At 43.2% G+C, this 19,219-nt stretch overlaps 1 protein-coding gene across 2 annotated transcripts in view; it reads left to right on the plus strand.

Moving 5' to 3' along the window:
• DCBLD1 (discoidin, CUB and LCCL domain containing 1) overlaps nucleotides 1–17,832 on the plus strand; it is a 75,103-nt gene extending 57,271 nt beyond the window's left edge. For both annotated transcript variants that reach the window (XM_008175869.4, XM_008175863.4), the window contains exons 9-15: nucleotides 2,353–2,477; nucleotides 7,794–7,941; nucleotides 8,034–8,150; nucleotides 10,042–10,132; nucleotides 11,457–11,506; nucleotides 12,609–12,728; nucleotides 15,289–17,832. In XM_008175869.4, the coding sequence (XP_008174091.1) occupies nucleotides 2,353–2,477; nucleotides 7,794–7,941; nucleotides 8,034–8,150; nucleotides 10,042–10,132; nucleotides 11,457–11,506; nucleotides 12,609–12,728; nucleotides 15,289–15,809 (1,172 nt within the window). In that variant the 3' untranslated portion in view covers nucleotides 15,810–17,832. The remainder of the gene's footprint in view (nucleotides 1–2,352; nucleotides 2,478–7,793; nucleotides 7,942–8,033; nucleotides 8,151–10,041; nucleotides 10,133–11,456; nucleotides 11,507–12,608; nucleotides 12,729–15,288) is intronic.
• The last annotated feature ends 1,387 nt before the right edge of the window (nucleotides 17,833–19,219 follow it).

Genomic DNA, 19,219 nt, shown 5'->3' on the forward strand with positions numbered 1-19,219 from the left:
ATCCGCAGTACGGCAGGACATGTCTCCACACTGCACACAAAGAATCCCAATGGTACGGGTACCCATGGATGGCACCCATGCCACCTCCACCACAGTGGCTGTGTTGGACACAAGGGATGGCGCATCCCACTTACCACCACAAACCTCCCAGGGAGAGCACACATCCATCACCTGCACTGTCGGTAACAGGACTGTCTCAGCCCCCTGAGGACATTCTAGCAGAACAGGATGAACCCTCTGACCAGGACATTGAACCCACCCTTCACTTTTCTTCTTCTCCTGATGACAGCATCGTGCCCTCTCCCCACCCCCCCAAATGCTAGGGACGACTTTAATAGTTTCAAGACCTCTATAGGAGGGTTGCCAGCTCCTTGAACATCTCTCTAAAAGACGTTCAGGAAACACAACACAAGCTTTTTGACATTCGACACACATCTACCTCCTTTAAAGTTGCCCTACCCATGAATAATGCCATCATGGAACTGGTTAGGCAAATTTGGCAGACTCCAGCAACAATTCCACCAACTTATAAGGCATCTGACAAAAAATATTATGTGCTATCAAAGGGCACAGAGTTCCTCTTTTCCTATTTCACACCGAATTCCTTGGTTGTGGATGCAGTCAACAAACAGAGTAGACAGCAATTCCTGAGTAGGGAATACAGGAACACAGGTTTGGGCTGAGCTATCTTATATGCCTTCTGACATATCAATTATCTGTAAACATTACATTGTAGACATTCTACAATGTACTCACACATTCAGCAATAGAGCTTGGCTGTTGTGTCCTGATCAACCTGTAAATGGCTCTTTAGGGTCTATTTATGATGAACTCCCTGTATCAATAAATGACTGTCTAAGCCTGGTCACTGAAACAATGGTATGTTCACATGAAAGGCACTCCTGTTGCGAGCTCCTTGCATTGTCTAAAATATATAAATTAGTCACTTGTAAATGGATAAAGACCCTCGTAATGGACCATAATCTGAGAGATCCATTGCCATTTTTGGGTCAGTAATCTTTTAAAATTCCATGGCATGTATTTACATAAAGAGCATCTTGAAAGTTTCCTAACCATTTAATTTAAATCTGTCATGTGAAATCTCTTCCTGCATTGGTGATGGAGTTCTGTTTAAATACGCCTTGCATGTAACAACAGTGATTGGTTGACAGTGTAACCTGGGATTAATCTAAGGTTTAAAGTACACCTTTCACAAAAAACAAGTTCTTTATTTAGGTGGTTACTTAGAGTTAATTAAGAAGGTGAAGCACACACGGAAACGTTACGTTTTAGTTAATACAAATATAATTGAAACCGTAGAAAAATCAATACACGTAAGTAAAATAAGATTAAGTACAGTAATGTGATTTCCCACATTACTTACAATTTTACATTGTGCATACTTGTAATCTTATGGAGACCATTAGAACCAAAGATAGAAGAAACAGTGGAGCCCACTACAAGAGGAAATTGCTGGGCCAGGCTTCCTGCCTGGCAGCCCATGCCATTATCCCGGTGTCCCAACTAGAGATGGGTTTGACAACCCTTTTTACGCCTTTTTTTCATTCCATCCACATACATCTGGGAGCATATATGATCAAGTCTCAGACCCCTATTTATATTTGGTATTCCAGGAGACCAATTTTAGGGTTCTGGTTGTTCATATGTGGTATTCTGGTTGACCATAATTACATTTACGACAGTTAACCCAATCATTCATGTCAGTCCCTTTCCTAGTAGTTTTGATATGTTAATGTGGTTAGCTTTTATTGCAAAAAGCCCCTAAGATTTTAGCATATGTTCAGTTGGGTTTATCTGTTTATTACATGATGCACTGCTAAACTATTAAAGGATACGTATTGCTAGATTTTATAACCTTAGGTCAAGCATGTATTATTTCATAACCTTGGTCAAGCACACAATACTCATGCTAACTTATGCCAACTTCTATTAGGTTTCATTCTAAGTCCTTAATGCTTAAAACTATTGCCAAGCCTATTTTTACTACATATGTTTTGGTTCTCCTTCTCCTTACTGGTACAGTTTCAATAGCTTCCATTATTACTTCTATAAACATGCTTAGCAAATGGATTATATTTTACCCAAAACTATAGACTTTCCAAGATCAGGTCAGGGGTCCACAACAGAAGCCATGAAATTCATAGTATAAAACTGATTTTCTGCCCCAAACCCGTTGGATTTTTTTGAACTCCAAACTTAGTTTGAGAGGTGAATGAATAGTTTTTAGACAGAACTGTACCCATATTTTTAACACACTTCCTTTTTGAGTTGTGTATGAAAATGTTCCTTTTAAAAAAAGCTAACAAAATATGTTTTTTCTTTTGTTACAAGGGATTAGGACTACAGGATCCACTATGCTGAAGTTTAACTTTTATGTAAAGACCTTTATTATGAACTATAAAAATAACAACTCAAAATGGAGAACTTACAAAGGAATCCTAAGCAATGAAGAAAAGGTAAAATGGGGGGATGGGAACACAAAAGAAAAAATTCTCTACGATGCTTTGATATTGAAAGATTTTCACTGTCATGAAAGATTAGGCAGTCTTCATCAGTGTAACTGCATCAATGTAATTTACTGGTGCAGTATGTCTGGGCTTAGCTACACACAAAAGTTACCCCAGGTTAAGCAAAGGTGCTATTTCAAACCAATATCGTTAAACTGGTGCAAAAAGGCTGTTTGGCCACTTTTTGCGTTAGCTCAAGGAATCGATGTAAACTAAACCAAAATACTTGCTCTTAAGCCAAAATGTCCACGCAAGAGTATACACAAGTTTAACTTAAATCGATTTAAAAACTAAAATGAAAGCAGTGCAGATATTTCATGTAAACAAGGCCTACATTAGAGGGTTGCACTGGTGTAATTACATTGAATTTCCTTGTTGGTCTACTCTGAACAAATCCCAAGAGCCTGCTCCTGAGTGTACTCTCATTATTTTCAATGGAACATGTGGGAGCTCAGCAAGTTGCAGCACCAGAGCCTAACTGATAATCAGTTCTCATTAAGCCCAAAATCTTGCTGTAGGGGGATCTTTACAGACCCTAAAATTCTGAATCGAGAAAGTGGGTTCTTATTATCTCCATGTATCCTGTAGTTTAAATCATTTGGAGAGACATTTCGTTTGCACAATGTGGACTTCCTCAGGATTTTTAGGCCTTGGCTACACTTGCAAGTTCGAACGCATTAAATCAGCCCCGGGCGCCCTAACTCCTGAGGTATCCACACTGGCAAGGCACTTAGAATGCCTGGACTCTGCAGCTGGAGCACTCCTGGTAATCCACCTCCATGAGAAGCATAGAGCTTGCTGCGCCCTGGTGTGTCAGTGTGGATGACATGTTGCATTACTGCGCTGTGATTGGCCTCCGGAAACGTTCCATAATACCCTGAAGTCAAGTGGCCACTCTCGTCATTGTTTTGAACTCGACCGCAGGCATGCGGATATCCCCTTTCAAAGCTCCATTTCTGACAACCCTCATACTTATCTGCTCCGGGACACAAAGCAAATCATTACTGTGGAATGCTCCTGCTGCAGAGGCAGGCGTTTGTATGTGTGTGAGAGAGAGGTGGGGGGTGGGAGCTGATCTCTGGTTTCCCCCTTTCCCCTGCTGCTGTTTGAACTTACAAGATAGCATGCTGACACAGCCCCCCATGCTTTGCAAACCCTTTCTGAAGCACGCTGCAGCCACTTGCACACTGGAGTAGCTACCACAATGCACTGCTCTCTGTGGCGTTGCAAGAGCTGCTAATGTGGACATACTCCACGGTCACAAGGAGCACAGTGGGAACACACAGTAGCGCTTTCCCTGCTGCTGTCTCCAAGGGCTGGTTTAACTCCCGGCACTCTACATCTGCAAGTGTAGTCGTGCCCTTAATATTCTACAGCCTCCGTTTTTTACCTGCAGTGAAAAATTGGTACAGTAACGGCTCTGAACTATGCAAACTAGATATTTAAAGTTTGCAGGTTTGCAGTATTCCACAATGGTAATTCTTAAAAGTTTAAAAAAATAGACTTGATTGTTTTTAAATTCCATGTGAATCAAAGTTTCATTAGGGTAAACTTCTAACTGGTTCTACATTATGCCATCATTTTAAAAATCTCATAAGAAACTGTTATATATGATCTTAAACAGAATTAATTGAGCCAGGGCTTCAGGTTTATACATTTTTCATTTAAACAAACTAATAAAAAGGTCCACTTGTAGAATGGGCTGACTGATCAGACAGATTTTATAAATACAATGAAGAGAACATAATCAAACAGTTCTTCCTCGAGAAGTGTCCCTATGGGTGCTCCACTCTAGGTGTGCTCATCCCTGTGCAGTTGATCAGAGAACTTAGATAGCAGTGTTCGTTGGGCCCACACCTGCACGCTCTCTCCTCGTGCTGCGCCATGAGGCTAGCCAGCAAGTGCGGGCTAACCATCCTCAGTTCCTTCTCAACTGCCCCTGGCTAGGGACGGAACCTTTAGCTGTCCGTTAGCTGGTTAGCAATCGTTAACTGGCCTTTTCATTTGAAAATCTTTAGCTTTTAAAAACTTTTTAACTTTCTTCTGACTCTTTATTTGGCTGTGCCTAAAAGAAGAAAAGACTTTGTTCTTGTGTTGACCCCCAGCCATGGTGAAGGGTATCCCCAGCTCTCCTGGCTTCAAATGTTGCACTTGCAGTGAGGCGATCCCAGTCATGGACAAGTACTCCCAGTGCATTTGCTGCCTTTGTGAGGGCCGACTGAGATCCCACAAGGACAGAGCGCTGCCAGAAAATCATCTCTATGGAGGCGGCTCTCCGACCCCAGCCCTCTGGCGGGCGTGAGCCTTCCCATTAACCTTTGATTTCGAAGGATAGTGGGTCGAAGAAACAGTCCAGGGACCCCTCTCACAAGTCAAAAAGAGAGCAGGAAGTCCCCTCAGCGAGCCCAGGAATAGCCGAAAGCGATCACCATCTCGCTTGGTATCCTCTGCACTGCCATCACCAAGATCATCTGACACCCATGCCTCACGGCAACCATCGTTGTCTGGTACCGTTGATAGGACCACGGACTCTTTGGGCACAGGCATTGACTCTTTGGCACAGAGAGAGAATGGCAAACATCCCGGTACGTGAGCTGACGGTACCACCAGTGGCATTGGCCCATCTAGCACTGGAGAGATCAGTATGAGCGAGGTCCCCATCATGTCTTCCCCTTTAGATTGTGCCCCCCAGTATTGGGAGGCACAAGTTGTGTATGCCTGTGGAGATATCCCTGCACATCAATCTCCTTGAGTTGAGAGCGGGCAGGAACACCTGAACCCATGTCCTCCCACTGATAACCGGATCACATACAAAAGTAGCCCGCATGTTTTATATCAACCTTCAGGGAGGAGCCAGATCACCCTCCTTATGTACAGAGGCCATGAAACTATGGAACTGGCGCATCTCTCACAACATCACCTTGTCTGCGGCTTACCTCCCAGGCACGCAAAAGTCGATAGTGGACAAGCCCAGTCACAAATTTCCATATGACCACGAGTGGGAGATACACCTATCAGTACTTCACAACTTGTTCACACAGTGCGGAACACCGTCCACAGATCTGTTTGCCACTTACCAGAACAAGAAGTGTCTGCAATATTGTCCCAGGGTGGGGATTGTACAGCACTCTCTGGGCAATGCTCTCCTCCCCCCATGGGGAGAGCCTTCTTTACCCCTTCCCTCCATTTCCTCTTCTGCTGAAGGGTCTGCTAAGATAAAGAGGGGACAGAGCTTACATAATTTTGATTGCTCCCAGGTGGCCGCGACAGACCTGGTACCCTTACCTGGATGCAGCTCATGATGTGTCCACTGATCTCCATTCCGGCCACTTCACACCCTCTCTCTCAGGACAAAGGGTGTACCACACATCCCAACCTGGGGAATCCTCTGCCTCAAACCATGGATCCTATGTGGTTCCAGCACCTAGAGAGCTCCTGCTCAAAGGAAACACAGGAGGTTCTACTGCACAGCAGAAAGTCCTCCATACAATGCACCGACCTGCAGAAATGGTCCAGGTTCCAGATTTGGTGCCAGCAAATCTCCCCGGTGTCAGAAACTCTTCCACATATTCTGGAATATTCCTTGATGCTTAAAAAATCAGGGTCATCCCTGAGCTCTCTCAGGGTCCACCTGGCAGCTTTTACAGTATTTCACCAGCCTGTAGAGAGGTACTCAGTACTATTGCACCCGACCACTAAAAGGTTCCTTAAGAGAATAACATACCTCTTCCCTCAACCTCGACTTCCTATCCCCTCATAGGACCTAAACCTAGTGCTGAAAGGACTGACTAGGCCCCCCCTTGGAACCTATGGCCACTTTCTTCACTACCATACCAATCAATGAAAATGGCTTTTCTGATTGTAGTTACCTCGTCTAGAAGAATAGGGGAAATAGCAGCTCTGATGGCGTATCCCCCGTACACAGTCTTTTTCCCTAACAAAGGTTACAATTAGGCAGCATCTAAGGTTCATCCCTAAAGTGACCTCTTCATTTCACATGGATCAGTCTATCCACCTTCTACCCCAAGCTTCACCGAGACAATAGGGAGGCCAAACTCCATACCTTAGATGTTAGGAGAGCCCTTGCATTCTACCTCAATACAACAAAGGCCTTCAGAAAATCCCCTAGACTGTTCCTCTCTGGCGGAAAGGTGTAAAGGCTCAGTGATATCAGCCCAAAGACTCTCCAAGTGGGTCTCGAATTGCATCAGACAGTGCTATCAAATTCGTAACATGACTCCTCCGGACTCGATCCGTACATGTTCCACGAGCTCAATCTCCTCATCTGTCACCTTCCTCAGGAATGTCCCCATCTCAGAGATCTGCAGAACAGCGACATGGGCCTGAGTCCACACCTTTGCAGAACATTATGTGATCACCAGGGACTCTGCCTCTGATGCCATCTTTGGCTCCACAGTACTGTCATCTGTAACTAACCTGACACCGACGTCCCAGCCCTCCCAGGGGGGCACTGCTCAGGAGTCACCTAGAGTGGAGCACCGATAGGGACACTACTTGAAGAAGAAGAAGAAGTTACTCACCTTGTGCAGTAACAATGGTTCGTCGAGATGTGTCCCCTTATGGGTGTTCCACTACCCACCCTTCTCCCCTCTACTTCTGAGTTCTCACTGATTCTGCGGCAGCAAAGGAACTGAGAATGTTTAGCCAACATGTGCTGGCTAGCCTCATGGCACAGCATGAGAAGAGACAGCACACGATCGGGCCAAACGGACACTGCTACCAAAGTTCTCCGATGAGCATCACAGGGATGCGGACTCACCTACAGTGAAACACCCATAAGGGGACACACATCTCGAAGAATCATCATTACTGCACAAGGTGAGTAACTTCTTTTTGGTCACTCATTTAGATTTTGCTGAAGAAAAGTAGTACTGTAGTTTACAAAACATTTTTCATGATCTGATTTCAATAAAAAGTTTTGTTTTGCTTTTGATGTAGGAGGTATTGTTAATTCAAACACAGTAGCATGCATTAGCATGGTGCTGATCAGAAGATGAAAATGGCTAGTTTTATTTCTTTGTCCATGCTGAATTAAGCGCAAAATGTGAACTTTAGCAAAAACTGTAAAGTAAATTTCTTTTAAAATTTACTTCTAATAATCCTAAAGTTACAACACAGTTGAAGATATTTTTGAATGAGTTTTAGGTTGACAAGTGTCCCTCTTTACATTTAAGATGTTCTATATTTTTAACAACTCACTCTGAAAACACCGCAATTAAAGAGCTTATGTGCTTTAAATTGCAGGTATTCCAAGGCAACTCTAATTATGGGGACGTAGTACGTAATAATTTTATCCCTCCTATAGTGGCCCGATACGTGCGGATCATTCCACAGACCTGGCATCAAAGAATAGCATTTAAGGTGGAGCTGATTGGTTGTCGAATAATGCAAGGTAAGTGGCAAGCAATACTTCCAGGAGCCCAGTGAAGCAATGGAATCCCAAAACCCACTACAGCTCCGTTGTTTTTCCTTTTCTTTTTGCAGCTAACAACTCATTTACTCACCCAATGTGGCAAAGACCAAGTCAAAGCACAGGTGTAGTGGTTGGAAAAGAAGACAGAACCATCACAGAACCCATCCCATCAGAAGAAACCAGCTTGGGTAACACTAGAACAGTACAGTCTCTAAAATGTGCCATCTTTTTAGATGTATATTTCCTGTTCTAACAGACATCTACACTTTGCCAGATCAAATGTTCCCATCTCGTCAATGTTCTTTAATAGTTATCTGCAAATGTGAGGGTGAGGATATGAAGGATAGAGAACTTGAAATCCTTAATATTTTTTAAAACCTTATATATATATATATATATATATATATATATATATAAGGTTTTAAAAAATATTAAGGATTAAGGATATATATATCAGGTATTACTGATGTTGATTTTATTTTTTTTAACAAAGAACTTTTCTTCCAAATGTTCTTCAAGTATTTGAATTTAATAGATGTTAACAAAAACAAACCCTAAACTCTTAAATAGTCTGAATAAAAATCATTTCCTCTTTCAATCAGGTTTCACTTCCTTGGTTTGTGTGATGTCCTAAATGTACCAGTTTTCTACTTGTCCCTAGAGTCTTTGAGGAAAAGTTGAGTAGACAAGACCTGAATTTCTAATTTAAAAGAAAAATTTAAAAAGTGCAAAAAACACTTAAAAACAATTTTGAGGTTGTCTTTATCTTTGTGCATCCAAGAGAAGTGACGTGGGCATATATTCTTTTTAGTTTGCAGGTCACTCTTAATTTTGACCTGCACTGTCTTGAAACATGGGACTGACTGTTTTTTGGAATAAAATAAAACCCACTTGTTCTTACAATAGTGGTTTTGCAGAGGATAACCTGCTAGAGACCTTAGGATCCTTGGATTTCCAGAGGTTCTCTCTTTTTCTAATATATATATTAATATCTCTCACTCACTCACTCACTCACTCACTCACACACACACACACACACACACACACACACACTCTCGCTCTCGCTCTAAAGCACCCATTGCTGAAATGTCAGGTTAGTGCTGTACAAAAAGGTATAAATATCCAAACTACATAATCGTAAAGTAGGTCACTGATTCAAAAGACCAACCAGAGCAATACACCTTACATTTCACTAACTATGAATAGAAGTCTAAGTGGGTGCTTGGAATTGAGTAAGATTAATACATTCTAACTGAAAAACACTTTTGATGCTATTCCGATAAACCCAAAGGTTGACTGAGATAGAGGCCCTGTGGGAAAAAATAGTATGTGATCATGTAATTAAAGGCTATACCATAATGCATACACATAAGGGGGACAAATTAAAATTGCACAGGAAACCTTAATTTTGGCATTTCCTAACATTTGAGTGCTTAATTTTGCAACCTTAATATTCTTATTATATTTCTGTGTGTAATTTCAAAGTTTTTTCAAAAAGCAAACTGAAAAAACAAATTCTCTCATGTGCTGTCTTGTTGATACCACGTGGTTTATCAGCAGGGATGGAACCTTTAGTTCCACTGCACAGGCTTCTGCCACTGACTCTAATGAAGTAACTGATACCAGTGGGCTCAGACAAGCACTTTGCCAGTGGATTGCAAAGATATTTAATGACAACAGAAGATGGAGAGACTCGGGACTCTTCTTCAATCTTTCCCTGTCCTGTCTTTTCCCCACCCCTGGCTCCTTGTCATGGTCCTATTCTCTTTGCCTACCCAGCTCCAGTCTCTGCTCTACAGGTTTCTCATCCCTGTCTCCTTGCCCAGTCAGCTCTAGTCTCCCCCTCCAGTCTATTTCTTTCCCTCCCCTCCCTGAGTTCATCCTATATCAGTTCCTCTCTCCCCACAAAGTTACAAGCAATTAAAAATAGGGTCTTCATAATGGGAAGTGTCAGGCAACCTTAATAGGTGGTTTTACCAGCCCAGACTATAATAGGAAAGAATTTACCTTTGGAAGGATGTATACAGGTATTGAGGAAAACTGTGCCCTTGTTACCTTAAATTTTTTTTTTTCCTGCAGGGTTAAAACTTACAGCTATAGTTGTCCCGGTCTTAGTAGGGCTGTGTCTGTTCCTGCTCTCTGGGATTTGTATCTGTGCAGCCATACGAAAGTAAGAGATTTTATTTTTCATCTAAATTAAAATAGCTGTAGTGGCATAGATCAGGGGTTCTCAACCTTTTTCTTTCTGAGCTCCCCCCCCCCACCCCAATATGCTATAAAAATTCCATAGCTCAGCTGTGCCACAACAACAGTTTTTCTGCATATAAAAGCTAGGGCCAGCATTAATGGGTAGCAAGCCAGGCAGTTGCCCGGGGCCCCATGCCATAGGTGGCCCCGTGAAGCTAAGGGTTTGTCTACACTGGCACTTCACAGCGCTGCAACTTTCTCGCTCAGGGATGTAAAAAAACACCCCCCTGAGCACAGCAAGTTTCAGCGCTGTAATGTGCCAGTGTAGACAGTGCACCAGCACTGGGAGCCGCACCCCTCGTGGAGGTGGTTTTTTTAGAGCCTTGAGAGAGCTCTCTGCCGTGACTACACCAGCCACGTTAAAGCGCTGCCACAGCAGCGCTTTAATGTTGCCAGTGTAGACTAGCCAAATACAGAGGTAATTAAAATAGCACCCCTTACGCTAGCTCAGATTCCTATATAATTGGTTAATCTGCCTCAGACCTACCTACCCCCATTTACTGACTAATAACTGAGTTTAGGCTGGTGTAACTTGCACACCTAAGAACCAAAAGAAAGTAGAGTAGAAGCTATTTTAATTGTTATCTTGCCCCCCTCTTATTGGTGGTGTTGCTACATTAATCTCTGCTGGTTCCTTGATATGTAACTCAGTGGGCCAAATTCAGAGCTGCCATGTAAAGGGGTGTATAAAACACATGTTGGGAAGTAAAGCTTGGCAGCTGTCTCACACGTTGAGAAGTCTCGAAAAAGGTAAATTTCACTCGCTTAGACACCCCCTCGTCTTCCATTAATTTGAGCTCTGCCCAGTGGATACAAATGTTCCTGTCAGCAGATGGAGTTTGGGGTTGGGGACAAAGCTCCCTTTGACATCACCTCCGTATGAAAAGGGCTTGCATCTCCTCAGAATCCAGTACCTAAGCTAGGGTTTCTAACAACTGTGCAAAGAATTCAGGATAGAAATCCTAACACAACCAGGAAGATAACGTCTGAGCTGGCATACAGGGACATGAACTGCTAAGAGATCACCGTTTTCCAGTGTCTTTTGCCAGCTCAAACAGCTGGGGGGAAACAAATGTAACAAGATTCAGCATTCATGTCCCCTACTGTAATAAGTGCTGTTACCCAGAAACTAAGGGGGGATGATTTTCCTCACCTGGTGAACATGATGGTTCTCTCCACTGAAGCTAAGGCATGAAGGTAAAGTGCTGTGAGGGACAAAACCTTACAAACATATTCCTGTCTTACAGGAGAGAGACAAAAGGAGGTGCTTATGGTTCATCTGATGCAGAAAACCCAGGTTAGTGGAGAATCATGCTCTCTCCTTTCTATGGGTTGGTGGGAAGGATCAAACAATTGAACATCAATTGCATCATTTTCCTTTCATTTTAATTCACAATATCACAAAGGGGTTAGGGAAAATGATACCACTACTAGTGCCACCTGAAAACAGCAGCCATCGCATGGCTTCCACAACAGAAATGCAATTAGCAAGTGAAAGAGAGACTTTGGGTCACAAACGTTGAGAGTGTTCCTACTGGAAAAAAACACCTACCCTCCAGCAAATTGCCCCTTTCCTTTCTCTCTTCTGCAGCACCTGGGGTTAGCTTCTCCCTAAGGAGGCCAAGACATGGTTTTAATGTGGCTTCCTCTGCTGACCCTCTCCCTAATTCCTAAAAAAGCCCAATAATGCTGAATTGTGCTTCATTCATCATATTTGAAGAGAACATTGGCTGGGGGATTTTGCTTTTGGAAGATGTCTGCAAAAACCCTTCTGAAGTAACATCTTTTGTGTCTCAGTTGATTACCTGTCTAGGGTGGGTTTCATTTAGGGTAGGAAATCTGAGTTCAGCTGCTATTTAGTTTCTCTCTAGTGGAGCACCCTCCTCTTCTGCCAATTAGATGGTGAAACATCCATCTGAAACAGAAGAAAGGAGAAGAAATTCACTTCCCCTCCACTTGTCTCTAAAGCAATCTTGAAACAGACCAACACAGGATACTCCTCTCTCGATAGGTGCCAAAGGATAATACTTATCCCATGAGGGGGGAGGGTCAGAGAGACCAGCCTCCAGCCTAAGCCTGAATATCTATACTGCAAGTTCATAACCCCGATGCCCAGGCCTCGGTCAGCTGCGGGTGTTTTACTGCAGCATAGATATACCTTAAATGTTCAGGTGGACCCCGCTGCTGTGCACTAAAATTTCCCTAGTGCACTTTAATTTACTCCAGTTTCGAAATAGTGTAATTCAAAGCGTCCTAGTTAGTGCACAGTAGCAGGATCCACATGGACACTTAGTGCACAGCAGGCTAGTGCCGGGTAGATTTACATCCCAGCTTGCCGTGAACTAAGTGTTCATGTGAACAAGCCCTTAATGTTTTCTATGTTCATTTATTTCTTCTAGGTTGTTGGAAACAGATCAAGCAGCCCTTCGTCAGACATCAGTCAACGGAATTTACCATCAGCTATAATAATGAAAAGGAGACTCCGCAAAAGCTGGATCTAGTCACAAGTGACATGGCAGGTAACAGTTACATCTTTTGAGATGCATTTGCTTTCTTCTGGATGTATAGTACATAATGGGGAGAGGGGCAGGCAAATTCTATCCGAGAAAACTCTGGGTGCATCAAGAGTAAACATGTAAGACAGGACCCAGGAATTAAGGTGCCTACCCTTGGGCATTGAACTAGTGAAATGGGAGAATATATTGGGAAAACGTACAGGAGATTTCTTAACTCTTTTTAGTTTTGAAATTAAAACTTCCCTCCATGATGTGGAGAGAGATTTGTTTTCTCCTTGTGAAACAGTCATAGTTTAAGTGATACACACGATATACAAACCTGACTAGAATAGACTAGATTGCCATTGCTGATTGGGATTTTCTGTTTTTTTAGTCATGTTTGTACTGAGTGTCTTATTTCTTCACAAAAGTTGAGTGACCCGAATAAAGAGTCAGTTCGTCCAACAGTTTGAGCTGTGGCCTAATGCCCAACTGAGCATATTGAGATCTCTGTTCATGTCACTTAGTGCCTGAACCACTGTGGAAGTCAACCTAGTTAAGTAAAACAATGATGTATTAATCTGCTGTTAGCTTAGCTGCAGCTCATTGTTTGGACAGAGCAAATTCCAGCCATCAGTCCCTGTTTGCACCCCACAGGAATACTTCATTCCTTCTCTAAGCACCTCTTGTCCCTGCCTGTGTTTTCTCTGTCTGGAAAGGTTAGTGAGCCCAGCCATTTTATGGGATCAGTCAGCACTGCATGGACCTTCCCTGCAAGACTAATTTGCTATCCCCAGCATCCCAAAATTCCAGTTTGCCTTTGATATCAGTTGTCAGAGAAATGCAGTGAAGACCAAATAAAATAAACTGTGACTAGGGTTTAATTTGAATTCTGTGTGACACTAACATGGATGTATTGGTGCTTGCTGTAACAGGATCCTTCTGAATAAATAATGTTATGATGGTCTATAAAAAAAAGTTTATATGGGAGGGGTGAGTAAATATTACTTGTGGTTATGTGAGATGATACCCTGCATGGATTCACGCTTTTTGCCTAATGGCCACTACTTTATAGAGGGTTCCAAGCGCTTATGCCATGGAGTGAAAATTTCTAAATTCTGGGGATTTATACAGGCAATGTTTGAGGTTTGGTATTTTATGAATACTGGCCTTAAAAGGAAACGGTAAAGCTGAAAAAAGTGAGTTAAGCCCAGGAATATGTGCTGAAGGCACCTCGGTAACCAGCTCGTGGAGGGCATTCGCCTTAGAAATGTTTTTTTAAAATCCCTAATATAATTCTTCGTTGTCAAATTCTCTAGTACTTACTAGTCCCTAAAGAAATCCCAGAATGGATCAGGATACTTTATCACATCCTATTAGGAGTTCCATGGAACTAAAGGTGGGAGTAGCGTCAGAGAATGATTTGTTATTTATTTAGTACACCAGTAGTCTCAGCTCTGTACAGATAAAGACAAGACCTTCTCTGTCCCAAAGAGTTTACAGTGTAGTTTGAGATGCAAAACAAGAAGTGCCAGAGAATTTCCCCAGAGGACGTAGGGCTGAATTCAGCTCATGTCGGAGATGAAGTGCAAAGCCAAAACAAAAACTGATTTGAACTTCTTAAGGACTACACCAAAACGTGGCAGTCTTGATCAGTGCTGTGTAACAGAGCTGTGCAGGTCAGTTCATCTGCAAAGAGAAGGGGACAGATTTTAGTTTTTTTAGTTTCAGACTAGTGAAAATGTTGCAATTTTCTCTTACTGTTTGTTTGTTTGTTTGTTTGTTTGTTTGTTTGTTTGTTTGTTTGTTTGTTTGTTTGTTTGTTTGTTTGTTTGTTTGTTTGTTTGTTTGTTTGTTTGTTTGTTTGTTTGTTTGTTTTTTAAAGTAATTTTCACCAAGCTAATCCTTTGGCTGGGGCTTTCTTGGATTGGAGTTCCAAACACCCCTGTTGACACTGCAGTCCTCTGATCTTACCTCTGGCTCCTCTATGGGTCATTTGCTGGTTCTGATCCTCTTCCTGGTGACCTGTCCAGTAATCACCTTCCTTGCTGTTCCCATTCTTCCCTTACCTCCAGCTCCAAGCCGATATCACACACTACACACTTCCCTTAACACGTTGGACTCCAACACCTTCCTTCTTGGTTGTTGTCCCATTCAGCTTTCTCCTTCCACTTGCCATTTGACTGTCCTAAGATTCCTTGTTAGTAATGCAGGAACTGGGGGTGGGAGAGGAGGTTAACCATCCTTTAGGCATCGCAGAGAACTTCACATGTGAAAAAAATTTCTATCAGGTTGATGCAAGATCCCTTGCCAGACTTATCAAGAAGCCCATATCCTGCTGACACTGAACTTTTATCCTCGCTCTAGAACCATAACTATCTCTGACAAATAACGATTCCTTCACTGAATGAAGGAGGTTGGCACAAACTGAGTTTTCTTACATTCCAAATGAGAATTCCTATCGATAGAGTAGCTGGGTCTCTTAACGTCTTTAAACTCTGCCTCCTGTTACATTATATATGGTGAAATCAAAGAAACCAATAGTCTGGCTATATATTTTTGAGCTTTTAATGCTTCTTTCTAGATTATCAGCAGCCTCTCATGATCGGAACTGGGATGGTAACAAGAAAAGGATCCACATTCAGACCAATGGACACAGAGGATGAGGAGAAGAAAGATAGTTCAGTGATCGAGAACCACTATCACTGCCCGCACAGAGCTAGCCGTCATGAATATGCGTTGCCCTTGACCAACCAGGAGCCTGAATATGCCACCCCTATTATAGAGAGGCATCTAGGAAGAGAGAACACTTTTCCCTCTGAAATTGACTACAATGTACCTGTAATTTCTTCTGCTCATAAACATTCCCTTTCTGCTGGCAGTTTCAGTAATTCGGGTAGGACCGATGTCAGGAATGGGGACTATCAAACACCGCAAAGTCTAATCAACTATGATAAACCTAAAGTTAACTGTGTTTTGACCTCAGTGGGCTGCAGTACTGACTATCAGAAACCGCAAACTAATTCACTGGTGAATGAGGGTTATTCAACGCCCAGAGACTGCCTAAAACCAATAAACCAGACAGCAATGACAGCACTCTTGTGACTTGCTGAGTTGAGAGATTTGCTGCTCTAGTGAACAATGTTCCTATATAGCTACTGGAATGAATGTATTCTAGTTTAAAAGGATCCCACTCCGGCAGCTAGAAGACAAACTCCGCCTGTGTACATAATATTGCAGTTCTGTTGTGTTCTGACACTTGAAGACCAGAGTACACTGATAATCACTGACTATAGCAAGAGAAAATTATCAGTGAAGACTCTGCTTTCTGTAACTGATTTGTAATATGTGCAATTTGTACATAGTTTTTATTTAAGAAAAATAACTGAGTTTCCTTTCGTCTGTTTTGTTCTATGTATTTAAATAGTAGGGAAAACAGCTGCTGCAGAAGTTCTTGTACAAAAAATCTTTTGGTCATCTGAACTTTATTTTATCTTCTGTTGTGTTAGCAGTCTTAAACTGTATTCTCCTATGGCTGTGGTGGTTCATTTCCTTTCCCAGGATAGCTGGAAATAAGGCATTTTAATAGTTTTATTCTTGAAGAGCAGAAGAAATAAAACTACTTGAAGCATAAATGTGCACAAGAGGGTGGATGAGCAATTCATTGTGATACTCAAACCAAACTTAGCAGCTACTTTTTTAGCTACTTTTTAGCTACTTTTTTCTTTACATGCTTGAATTTAATTTGATATTAGGATGCAAGATGAGTCTGTCCATGTTATTGTTTATGTTAAAGAGAAGTGGAAAAGATTGAAACCAGTCTTGGTTCAAGCAGAGTGTTTTTCATTGTGGTGATCACTGTAGCGTCATCTTTTTTGGAATATACAAAATCTACATCTGTGAATCTGGCTTTTCAAGAAGTGTCTGTAGAGCTAAAATGTGATTTAGGACAATTTGCAAGCAGCGTAAGTTTTAAACTTTTCATTGAACTCTTGGGTTATTTTTCTTTTTAAGTTCAGAGTTTTGCCCCTTCTGTCTGAAATACACCTCTACCCCGATATAACGCGACCCGATATAACACAAATTCGGATATAATGCGGTAAAGCAGCGCTCCGGGGGGGCGGGGCTGTGCACTCTGGCAGATCAAAGCAAGTTCGATGTAACACGGATTCACCTATAACGCGGTAAGATTTTTTGGCTCCCAAGGACAGTGTTATATCTGGGTAGAGGTGTATTTGCAGACCAGGCAGTGCAATGTGTATGTGGTTTGCTATGGCATTTAAAACATCAACAAAGTTGTTTTCAAATAGTTTCTTTTTGCTGGGAAGGTCATCCTGGATTCTTGTTTGGGCACTATACTTGCAATGCATTGTGCACTGGGACCCTTCACCCACCTGTAGCCTCCCTGAAATTAACGGGGCTCCGGGTGGAGGCAGGGACTTTCCGTTGCTGTTCTCCCTACAACACTGGGGCCTTGTTTTGTACTGAAAAGCGTACTGTAAAATGTCAAGAAGTCCTATTCTTGTTGGGAGGAAGAACAATCATGTATTGAAGGCACAGAGCTGAGAACCAGCAAGTAGATCGCAGTTGTATTAACAGATGTGTGGCCTTGAGCAAATCACTTACCTTCTCAGGATCTTTAGTTTTCCCCATCCATAAAATGGAAACGATATTGACCAGCCTCAAAGGGCTGTAGTGAGGCTAAATTAATTGTTTGCAAAGCGCTTTGAGATCCTCAGGTGGAAGGTGCTATAAAAGTACAAAGTATTATTATTATTTTATTTAAGAACATGCCGTACCTGGTTCTAAAACGAGCTCTTACTAGTTTTCCTGTGCTTGTTTCACTGTGCATGTGCTGTGGACTGTAGTGGTGCAATGACCTTCTGCTGGTGCTGAACTAAACTGTGGAGTGTGTGTGTTGGTGTCTCTCTCCTGTGCGGAAAAACCAATGTAACTATGTAGCCTTCCCATGTTGCTGTCAGTGCAATTTCTGTGAAATGTATGAAACACTTCAAGTCCTGAAGTAAAACTGCAGCAGCCTATTTGCTACACCACATTGGGTGGTATTGTTTACTTTCTGTTGTTTACATACATGTGTAAATAAAGGACACCAACCTTTGCAACGTTATCAGGAGGCAGGACTGGAGTCTAGCTCTGTTTTATCATCACTTCACACTCCCGCTGCTGCATATCCTGACTGAGGAGAAATTTGACAAACACCCAGAAATAGGTGTTCCTTACCGTGTGGAAAAGTAACAGTTGTGCTGCTAATGTGACTATACAGTCCTTGCTAAATAAATTATCATCACTCCACCTCATTTAGTCTCTTTGACCCGTAACTTTTGGGGTGGGGAAGAGAGCCAAGGAAGAAACTAAGACTAAACTCCATGCTGGATTTATATGAGTAAGGGATGAGGATACCCTCCTAATGAGCATGATACCAATACTCACCCACCCACCCAATTAGTTCGACTTGTTACTCCGCAAACAAGCAAAGGCTTGTACACACTCCCACTTATGTCGCTCAAGGGGGTGAATAAGCGCCTTGAGTGATGTAAGTTACACCGACCTAAGCACCTGGTGTGGGCAGCGCTATGTTGGTGGGAGAGCCTCTCAGGGAGGTTGTTTTGTTATCCTGACGGGAGATCTCTCTCCCATTGGTAGGGCCCTACCAATTTCACAGACCATGAAATAAGATCTCCCCAAAATCAGCCGAGCTGGGGAGGGACGGGACTTGTCCTTCCCCGACACAGCTGTTGTTGGAGGGAGATCAGACCCACCTCCACAGACAGCACAGGAGTGAGGGTGTACCATCGGCGCTTCTGTGTTGCAGCAGCCCCAGCCCTGGGCTCTGGGCTTCCACCCCCCGCGCCTCTTCTCGGAGCTCAGGGTGTCAGGGCTGGGGGCTGCTGCTGCCCCTGCTGCGGCTCTGGGCTGCTGCTCCTTCCCCCACCCCACACACACAGTGGCTCCGGCTGGGGGCCACCAGGGCTCGGGGCTTCCAGCCCCAGCAGTTCCTGCCCAGTTTGAGGCTGCCCCCCATGGCTCCTGCCTGGGCTCTGGGCGCTCGAGCTCTGGGGTTTCTGCTCCCCCCCCTCCTCCCCGTGTGGCTCCTGCCGGGGCTCAGGGCACCCAAGCTCAGGGCTTCAGCCCTTGCAGCGCCTGCTGGGGCTCAGAGCTTCCACCCTGTATCTTCTGCCAGGGCTGGGTCACCCATTTTTCAAATTGTGTTAATCCACCATTGGCCTTGACTAGCAGCTAGGAGCCCCCGGTTCAGGTGCTCCCAGCAGCACTGGGGAGATCGGATCTACCTCCACCTCTGGGAGTCTTCCTGTTCTACCCCCCCTGCCTCCCACTGCAGCAAACTCTGGGAACACTTCAGTCAGGAAACTCTTCAGCTGCTGGGCTCTGAAGACAGCACAGAAGTGCATATGGCAATCCTGCAACCCCCCTACAACAGCTTTGGAACCCGCCCCTCATCCCCTTTTGGACCCGCATGGTTACAACATTGTGAA

Source organism: Chrysemys picta, chromosome 3, assembly GCF_011386835.1.
Source record: "Chrysemys picta bellii isolate R12L10 chromosome 3, ASM1138683v2, whole genome shotgun sequence".
Classification (NCBI taxonomy): domain Eukaryota; kingdom Metazoa; phylum Chordata; order Testudines; family Emydidae; genus Chrysemys; species Chrysemys picta.